The sequence below is a fragment of the Pteropus alecto genome, unplaced genomic scaffold (assembly GCF_000325575.1).
Source record: "Pteropus alecto unplaced genomic scaffold, ASM32557v1 scaffold90, whole genome shotgun sequence".
Classification (NCBI taxonomy): Eukaryota; Metazoa; Chordata; class Mammalia; order Chiroptera; family Pteropodidae; genus Pteropus; species Pteropus alecto.
In genome coordinates, this window is record NW_006429894.1 from 1427758 (window position 1) to 1437883 (window position 10126).

At 48.3% G+C, this 10126-nt stretch overlaps 1 protein-coding gene and 1 pseudogene across 5 annotated transcripts in view; both read right to left on the reverse strand.

Moving 5' to 3' along the window:
• Positions 1-10126, reverse strand: part of PTPRC (protein tyrosine phosphatase, receptor type C) — an 83807-nt gene that overhangs the window by 23477 nt on the left and 50204 nt on the right. For all 5 annotated transcript variants that reach the window (XM_025044713.1, XM_025044720.1, XM_025044718.1 and 2 more), the window contains 6 exons: positions 9284-9364; positions 8401-8433; positions 6697-6894; positions 5438-5566; positions 4052-4189; positions 1766-1882 (listed from right to left, as the gene is read on the reverse strand). In XM_025044713.1, coding sequence (XP_024900481.1) covers positions 1766-1882; positions 4052-4189; positions 5438-5566; positions 6697-6894; positions 8401-8433; positions 9284-9364 — 696 coding nt within the window. The remainder of the gene's footprint in view (positions 1-1765; positions 1883-4051; positions 4190-5437; positions 5567-6696; positions 6895-8400; positions 8434-9283; positions 9365-10126) is intronic.
• On the reverse strand, positions 2048-2156 carry LOC112477532 (annotated as a pseudogene).

Consider the following 10126-nt stretch of genomic DNA (forward strand, 5'->3'; position numbering starts at 1 on the left):
CAATGACGTTTTCCCTCCACTTTACATTTCTAGCTTTCAGAGACACGGACATGATTGAATTACGGAATAATGAAACGAAATTCAGTACCTAATTAAGAAGTAACAGAAGCGGCAATAATAGTTCACGGACTTCATTCCTGTGATTCCGTTTGAAATAATGAGAGTCGTTGAAAAAGTTGCTTTCACCGTGCGGGAACCCTATGAACTCTGCCTGACTTCGCTGCAGTGGGCGTGGGTCTCGCTCCGCAGGTGTCAGTGAGCCAGGGGACAGGTGCGGACACTTCTCAGGTCCCCGATTCCGACGGCCACACGTGGGCAGGTCCAAGGGGGCTTTCCACAGTCCGTGCTTCGCCCGGGGCGGATTCGCTTGCCGATGGACGGTTTGCGGAAAAGGTCACACACCGAGGCTGACACGGTCCAGTTTCTGCTCCCCTCCCTACCCACCCTGGCTGCGTGTTACGTCTGGATAGCCACAAATGCGAGCGGCACTAAATAAGAAGGAACCGTGCTATTGTCAAAACAAAACGAAAACCGAAAATCGAAAAACAAGAAAAACGAGCCAGTTGCCAAAAAAAACAAAAACAAACCAAAACCTAAACAAACAACCTTATCGGACTGCTGATAACCCCATACGTCCTTCTGAGCCTCGTTATGCAAATGCAGGCATTTCGACATGTATAGATTACAAAGGAGCAAACGCACATCGATCCGTACATTTCCACGTGCGCTCTGGCCTACGAAGGACGCTGGAGAAAGTGAGGGATCCGGCGAGGGACGGCGGGCAGACGACGCAGAGAAGCACCAAGAGAAAACCAGTACCCAGCGCCGTGTCCGCACAGAAGCCGAGCATAGAGTTTGTACGAGAGGCGTCCAGCGAGGCAGGGATGTGGGGACTCACTTAGGGACATGTGAAATCGTGTAACAAGGAACAAGGCTATTTGTGTGCTTGGCAACAATGTAAGGAGTTGAGATTGTAAAGCGCTGGCAAAAACCGGGAGGTAACTGTTCACATGGCAATCACTGCACATTCCTTGCTACAGTTTAGCAGAGAGTTCTGAGCTGTGAGAATCGCATTGTTCTACTAGATAAGTAATCTGGCTAACCTCGGTTCTTGACTACTGTCTTTCTTATTGTAATGTTATAAATAGTGTGTTCTAAATAAACTCGGGGACACAGACACAGCTTGATTCTGTGATCCCTCCTGCAATTCTGTCTGTCTTCTTTCTTTTCCTCAGTCCATGCTCCCCCTTCCAGGTACCCTCAATTGCTTCGTCGGCCGGCTCCGACACAGGGATCTAATTGTTGTTTCTTCCTTTCTCACAGATCTAACTGCCGGAATGAGGGGGGTGTCTCAGGGGCCGCGTCTGCTCTGAGACGGCCCGCTGAGCCTCAGCATTCGCTACCAGTGTTTGAGACACTTCGAGTTGTCCGGATGTTTCTTCTCGCAAGTGGCCTCTCATCTGGAGGACTCGTGATCGAACGAGTCACCGCCCGTGTTTTAGACGACGTTTGTTTCTGCGGAAGTCGGGTTCTAACTTGACTCTAGGACTCCGCCTGCCGCGAAGCCGGCTGCCGTGGCCGAGTGGGTGTCCGGTCACTTACGGTCAGGATTTTGTGTGTATTGGCTGGGTCCAGTTTTGGAAGGTGTTTGCTTGTGGGCAGAGTAATGAGTTCACACCTGTGTCACTCGCTTATATGACATCGGAGGGCTCAAGACCTCAAACCCCATTCCTAGTGCTTTCCAACTAAATTCTACACAAATTACCTGAAGATGAAGAACAAAGAGTGAAATTATGATATAGACTGGGAGGAGGGCTCCAGGTGATCAGCGCGCTGTTCGCATCATTTTCCTTGCACTCAAGTGTCCGAGGCGCTTCTGGCACTAAGAATAAGAATAAAATATAAAAATTAAGACATGGAGAAGGCAGTCTTCATATCATAAGCATGCACAATTAATAGTGTATTTTATTTATTTATTTTTATTGGTTGACCTCACAGATTGCAAGAAACCTGTCAGCTTGCAATCCCTTATTTTTTAATTTTTTTACGCCTACGGCACCTGGTGGTCTCCCATTCAAGTACTAACCAGGCCCGACCCTGCTTAGCTTCCGAGATCAGACGGGATCGGGCTTGTTCAGGGCTGCATGGCCGTAGACAAGAGTATTTTAATTAATTATGAATTAATAATGAAACTAAACGAAAGACACTGGTCATATTAAACTTACTTTAGAGGTCATTTAACTGAGGAAATGTCACTCCCGAGTGGCACTGTGACATCTCAGTGTTCCACCCACTTGAAGATAGCTGAGAACACCCTCCCTCTCATACATGTGAGTGTCTGGCTATCGGGATTTCTAGAAGCTCTGTACTGAAAACCGTCATTGGTGGTACTGATAAATTTCGCAGTCATTTGAAGTAGCGTTTGTCATTGCTCCCAGTAACTAGTCATCGGAATTTGAGATGAAAAATGTGAACAAATGCTTATAGCAAATTCGCGAGGTATAGTTTACATTCAAACACACTGGAGGTACCGTTTGACGAGTTTTGACAACTATGTGCACCTATATAATCAACATATAGAACCTTCGTATCACCCCGAAGAAGTTCTTCGCTGCCATTCCCCGGCCCCCTGATCTCCCTTGCCCGACCCCAAACACCCTCTGACCTGCTTCTGTCAATGGAGACCAAATTTGTCTTTTCATCCATTTCACCAAAATAAAATCGAAGCCTAGGCGCTGGGCGCGTCTAGCACACAGCACCCGACACGGAGCTCCAGAGGCCGCTCTCGTCATTAATCGGTGAGTGGCGCTCTGCCACGGGACGTGCCACGCTTCGCCGACTCAGGCCACTGTCGCCGGCTATCTGGGTTGTTTCCAGGCATCTGGCTACCGTGAATGAGTCTGCTATGAATATTTGTGTACAAGTCTTTCCTCTTCGATAAACACCTGGAGTGGCCTTTCTGGGTCATCGCTTTACATTCTCATCAGTGGCATCGTCGGCCCTTTTAATTTTAGCCATTTTGGTGAATGTGTGAACGGCCAAATGCATCACAGCAGAAATGTATTTTTCATTTGTTATATATAGCGAAGGGATAAAATCCCCCTAAAACGTCACTTGATCTTCTTTCTATGAGGCTACAAAATTTCCCCAAATCATGTCCTTACTTTACTCACATCTGAGCGTCTGTGTTTCAAGAGGCGCATCGAGCCTGTTTATAGCTCCGGCGACCTTTACCTGCGGCGACGTGTTTCCGGCATGTTGCCCCTCGCTTTCTGCGTAATCGTCTTTCTCTCCCCCATCCTCCCCGACTCCTCCTTCCTCTTTTTCCCCCACCACCCTTTCCTTCTCTAATGTAGAATTTTCTTTAAAATTCCATCACTTTCTTCTCCTGCGTCTCGGCGGGCAATACCATTTCTCTCTCTCTCTCTCTCTCTTTTTTCGATGGTCCCTCATCAAGGATCCTGCGCGTAACTAACACAGCTTTCCCTCGAGATTCTAAATTCAGTTGGAACCTTCTCCGCTTCCGCTGAGAGTGGAAGTTTAACGCGTCTCTCTTTCTTCTCTCCTCCGTCTCCCAAATGCTATTCTTTTCCAGAACGTTCTTTTCCCGGTGTTATTGGTGGTTATAGCCGTTATGATCTGTGCTGCGGGCATTTGAGTGATAATGATGGCTATTTCGCCATCGATGCTCGGGTTTTATTAGCTAACGTTCTCTCTCTCTGTCAGGGGCTGGATGTGAGAGTGGGCGGGGCGGAGGGTACCGCACCCGCGGGAGGAGCCGTGACGGTCAGACAGACAGGACGATGACGTGGGCAGCGAGTGGACAGACATTTCGCTTATGACAGTTTTGTTTCTACCGGTGGCCTCACGATGGCCTACGATTTGGATCTTCTGTCGTTTATGTCTAAATTCTATTCTAAAAATTTGACACAAGTCCATTTTCTGAAAGCCTTTCTCCATACCTGCAACATCATTTTCGGGGATTCTCAAAAACTCGTAAGACTATAAAAAGAAAAGAAATTTTATACATAAATGTAAGTAAAATACTCACCTCCAAAATCTGTTTGAATGATTTCTTTTTTCTCAGTAACAGTATGGTCATTATAGAATATTGTTGCAACACAAGTATAATTACTGTTGGGTTTAAAGTTGTCATATTCAAATCTCTCTCCCTCTTGACTAATGTTACCTGTAAAACATAAGTATCGCACGTGACTATATTATTACGATCTATGACATTTCACTTTTATTTAGATTTCACATTCGTAATTCATACCTTTCAGATTGAAAACCTATGCAAAGAGTCAAAATAATAAGGAAAAGATCGTCACTATCACGACGCATTATTTTGCCACACTCAGTTTTAAAGACAGCATTAGGAACTATAACTGACTTTGCGAGTGTCCTTCACTTAACGCATAGAATTCGTTCACTGTTCTTTGTACAGAAACCGAGACTCGGCCCGAGTCGGCCTTTACCACTGGGTACCTCAGGCCATTGTTTGGTCATTGGTCCATCATATGTCTGCTCCTGCTTCCCTCTCACTGCCGTGTCACAGCCAGACATCACCCCTGCGACAGGATGACGGTGGCCGGAGTCACAGGCCATGCCGTGCGTGCGTGTTCATGTCTGTCTGCCTGTCTGTCTTGCCAAAGACGGCCTCCCTTATGCCAAGGGAGGGAGAGTCCACTTCAATAGCTTCAAATAAAAAGGAGTAGGAATCATAAAATCCTGAATCCTTGAAAAGGAACGATAGCTCCATTCTCGCGCCCCGATCCATCCCTAGAGGCTCCTTCTAGTTTCTCCTCCCACTTTCCGTTCATCTGACTGTTCTAGAAGTTAGCTGTGTGTGAGCTTGGCTGGTGGAGGGCTGGCCGGCTGCACCGCTGAATCATCTGGTCTTACACTGGTTTTCCTTTCACTGCGTATGTATCGTCATTTTTCACAACACCTTTCTTTGATAATCTCTCCTACGATGCCTTGTGTGTAACAGTTGCCAAGGAAATGCTTACAAATTGGCTATTACTATTTCAAAAATTATTTTCCAGGGGAAGTATCTGTCTATTTTGTGAATTTGAGTGATATAGAGAATATAATGATTTGACTCCAAAGATACTACGGAGATAAAGAGAGGGAAGGAAGGAAGGAGGGAGGGAAGGAGGGAAGGAGGGAAGGAAGGAAGGAAGGAAGGATTAGACAATATCTAGCACAACTTTCTACTACAAAAATATTCTTACCACATTGAAACAGGTAACGAATGTCTTGTTCTTCACAATTAAAATCTCTAGTTTGTACCCAAGTTAAACAAATAGAAGTATTAGAGATAAAGAGAGGGAAGGAAGGAAGGAAGGAAGGAAGGAAGGAAGGAGGGAAGGAAGGAAGGAAGGAAGGATTAGACAATATCTAGCACAACTTTCTACTACAAAAATATTCTTACCACATTGAAACAGGTAACGAATGTCTTGTTCTTCACAATTAAAATCTCTAGTTTGTACCCAAGTTAAACAAATAGAAGTATTTGCTTTTTTCATCTCTGTACAGTACTGTAACGAAAAACTTTCAGGATCTGTTAAGAAGAGGGTATAGAAATAGAAGATTAATATTTCACAGTGTGTGCCCTATGCTCAATTATAGTCACTGAAATTATATTCATGATATAGACTTTGGCAAGCATTTAGATTACTTTGAAAAAAGACTGAACTCGGGGTTTTGTGTTTCTCGATCATTTAGTTTCTTCTTCTTTTTTTTTTTACATCACACATTTTGGAAGCATTTCATTCAGAACTTATGCTACTTTTCAAAGAAAAAGAACCCAAGCAAACATCTAGATAAAATTGCATGTTTTTCACATTTTAAAACACTCCCTCCATTTTGTTTTTATATTTAAATCTTCAGTGTCGTCCTTTACTCTTTGATTTGCCAGTGAATGATTATTACACAGAGTATGGGGAGTTCATTTTTTAAAAAATTGTTATTTTTCTGTTCTCCTCGAAAGTTTATTTCAGTACTATTTAGAGAAGATGAATAAGTTAAATGGCGTTTTTCAGTTTAAATATCACCAAATGTCACTAAATGGCTCGCTCCTCTTGAATCACAGACTATGTGAGAGATTCAGCGAATTCACGGTCTCCCAGCCCCTTCCCAAGGGCGGCGCTTCAGCGGAGTGGGTGCGACACCTCAGTCCTTTTCCACAGCAGCTGAGCTGGCACCACCAGCTGGACGACCTTCGCCTGACCCTTAACGCTCCTTTTTTTTTTTTTTGCGTTAAAGTAGGTTCGTCCTTTCCGCAAACATCAAATCCTTGACTTGGTGGTTTTCCCCAATACGCTGCAGACACACCTGTATTTAAACGCGCAGCTATGCGCCTGTCGATATTCAGTTACTGAATGAAGTGGGGGAGGGAAAGGGAATGAAATGCTGTGCGTCACCACACGGTGGGATGAGGCACGTGGCAGCTGCACGACCTCCCCTGCGGAGGGACTGCACGGAGCGGGTGACGGAGGAGAACGGACGGCCTCCGCGAGCTGACGACGTTCACTGGGTTAGAAGCACGAAACTCACCCGCTCACGTCACGCTACCTGCCTCGCCCTCGGCCCTGATTTCTCAAGAGTGCGGTTCCCGTGACCCCTAGAAGCCGCCGCACACACAGAAGTACCGTTTCTGTAAATATACGAGGGGTCATCGTTTGTATTTACCTGGTGGCACATGTAGTTCTAACTTCTTAGCTGACTCACACGAGTCACCAGTTAAATTGACCGTGATGGTGTCGCAGGCGGACAGGTTTGAGAGCTTCTCCTCTGGACACGGCGTAGGCTGACATTTCACTTCAGCACTGAATGTTTTTCTCCCGGTCTCCAACTGGTAAGCCACAGAGACATCTCTATACGCGTCATCTGAAAGGAAGGAAGACAGCGAGGATTCTCTTCTATGTTTCAGAACGAAAAAGCTACGTTCAGTGCAAACGCCTCAACGTGTGTTTTCAGAAACGTCAGATCACTAATGAAATACCCCCCAGGGACACGAGGAGGGGAGAAACACACGAGGGGGTTCCCTCCTCTTCTCCCGTGATTCCCTCGGCCGCCTTATCCAGGACCGCGGCTTGAAGGTTTGCATTTGGATGATTATCGGGCCGTGATGTCATCCTTCTGTCTGGACGGCATCCGACATGACAGCAAAGGCCAGGCCACCTCAGTCATCGCCATGAGTCTCGGTCCACGTAGAAAATCTGCCTCCAGGGGGAGCTCAGTAACCACTTGAATCGACGCACAAATGAACACTGTGTCCGACCAATGCTTCTCCCCGATTCCCCATTTCCCTCGCTTCTAAGGTGTGGTTCTCGACGACCAGTTTCTCCAAGTAGTCGAGACGCCAATTATCTGGAGAGCCCAGGGCTCGTCAGCCCTTTACTTATGCAAAGTCACCGATAATCAACTGCCTTAAACAACTAAACAGATGCCTTTGGCAAAAATATCTTCTCCGCAAACGTTAACTCGGTCACTCATTTCTCAAGGCGTTGAAAATTTTTAAGCCCTCGCTATGTTTCAGACACTGTCCCAACTACTGAGAATACAGACATTCGGCTTTCAGAAACGTGCAGTCTCACATGCGGACAGGCACAGACGTGAACTGCCGAAGACATGCAAACGCCTCCAACACTGTTATGTGCAAAATTATGTGGGAGCAGAGAGAGAGAGAGAGAGAGAGAGAGAGAGAAAGAGAGAGAGAGAGAGAGAGAGAGAGAGAGATCGAGAGAAGAGTTCTCTTCAGACTGGAGGGATGGAGGGGTTCTCCAGAGGAGGTGACCGTTAGTGGGTCCTTATGACTTAGAGGAAGAGTGAAAGCAGGTGACTGATCGTGAAACGTCTCATTAATGAAGCGAACGTACGAAGGCGGATCCGAACACTGGATATGTGGAGAACCCCCGGGAAGAGAGAGTGGGTTCGGAGGAATTCCAGGCCCGCGCTTGGAGCCAAACCGACGCAAGGCAGCGAGACAGACAGACAGACAGACAGACAGGACAGATACGCGACGTTCCTTCTTCCTGCCAGGCCTTGAGGTTTTGTCCACAGTCCGGATTGATCCTCACACGGACTCCTTGCCCCTCCCCTGCCCTGGAAGGACCTGGCTTCCGTTCCGTTTCACAAATGCCCCCCTGCAGTCCAGTGGCCTCCGCAAAGTTGTTTGGCTAGCGATCATTAAACCTGGTACTCAGAACTACGTCTGCATGGGGCATGGAAGCTTCTGGCCCCTGAAGGACGCTGGCTTTTGAGATTTGGAGGGAGCCATGGCTGAGGAATCACAGCCAGCGAGTTCAGCCTGTTGGGGACTCCTGGAAGCTTGGCATAAAAACGGGAGAATTAAAGTTATATCTGTGTGGGGCTTCTGGGGCACGCACTTACCACACGTCGGCTTAGGTGCAGGTGCAGGAGAAGCTGAAAGAGAGAAAGAAAAGAAAGTAAATTATTAAAACGTTATTTTGCGCTCTCTCTGCCCCAGGCGTTTCTGGGAAAGGGCGCTTTATAATCTCTCAGCTTTACGAACTGAGATCCGTCGAGTCAGGCTTAACGGATGCCGTGGGGTTCGCAGTGCCTCGTACAAAGTTGGGATCTCAAAACTTCAAATGTCATAAACCAAGGAGCCGATCTATAAAGCCTTTTTGTTAATTTACCCCCAAACACGATCGTGATCGTCATCACGTTAGGACGTTTGGGGTACAGATCGGACTGCGTCTGGCGACACGGCTGACCGTGCACGCGGCCGAAACCATTTGCGATGCCCTCATCCCCTTGATTCATCTCACAATAGATTTGTATCATTCTAACCCCTAGGGAGCTCGGTTTACACCTTTGTTTTTTTTTTAAGTCAGAAACGAGGCAAGGGGTGCGGCACGCCCCGTCCTCGGGCTTTTGTAAGCTCTTCGATCCAGAGGGACGGACACCTCCCTCGACACACCGCGCTGTGTCCGCGTGAGCACAGGATCCAGCTGAGGATGCGGGCGGGACCGTGCTCTGCAGAAGCCAAGCGCCCTCTGCTCGCCCAGCCTCTCGGCGGGAAGAGGGTGGGGGCGGACGGTGGCTGCTACGGGGCTGGGACCCCGTCGTCACGGCCACGTCACGCCCCGACGCCATCAGCCGTTGCACTGCACAGAGAGTCCGTGTGTCTGACCAACTGCCCTGCCCAGCCCTGACGGTTAGGACCCTCGGTTGAACTTTTCAGAGAAAGGACCGTTCGCGAGCCCATCCCAGCACGTGGTGACTGCGTGACTGAGGGTGAGGTTGTCACCTATTGTTGCGGCAGTGATGTTGAGGTCAGTGTTTGTTGCAAGGCTCTGAGTGGGTGGCGAAGCGGTCGTGAGGCTCGAATCTGCAAGGAAATGGACAGAAGAATAAAAGTTAATGAGTTTGCCAAACCGAAGGGCGAGGGGAGAAACATTTTACCCACGAGAATTTTCTAACCCAGTCTTTGCTAGAGGGGTTCTTCCTTCAGAGTGACACTCGCTTGTTTTCGAAATAAGAACATGAATCAAAGCTGTGCCTGCAAAGGGCCCTTTACGACAACTAATAGTTCAGGGGCTTTGAACTGAACGTCGCATCGGCGGAAAGCAAAGCAGTCACTCCTTGGCGTGACACTTACCTGGGCTGTCACCCTCCTCAACCTACTCTCAGGTACGACTCTCCTTATGTTAACCCCCAAGAAGGAAGCCAGTCACCTGTTGGTACCGGGCTTGTCACATGTCCGCTGCTCACAGTGATCTTACGAGGAGCAGTGTCCCCTCTGTGTTTACGGCAGGGAAAAGTGACACACGAGAAGCGTCGGTCACTTGCGCCGTGGCCAGCGGCAAGGCCGGAGAGGCCGGATCGGGCTCCGAGGCCGCGTGAAATGAACTCGGATGATGTGGCCAAGAAAACAAAACATGCCCGGGACGCGCTTCCCGGGACGTTCCTTCTGCCTGACTTCGCATCGGTCTGCGAGGCTTTGGGGCAAGGGGGACCTGTGGACAGTGCTCGGGGCGCGACGAGAGAGCCGAGGTCAAGCCTCGCGTTTCGGTCTCACGCGCGAGGACGCTTAGGACCCCGCAGTCCAACCTGAGGAGAGGTTCGTGGCGGCGGCGGCGGGGCGTGCGGG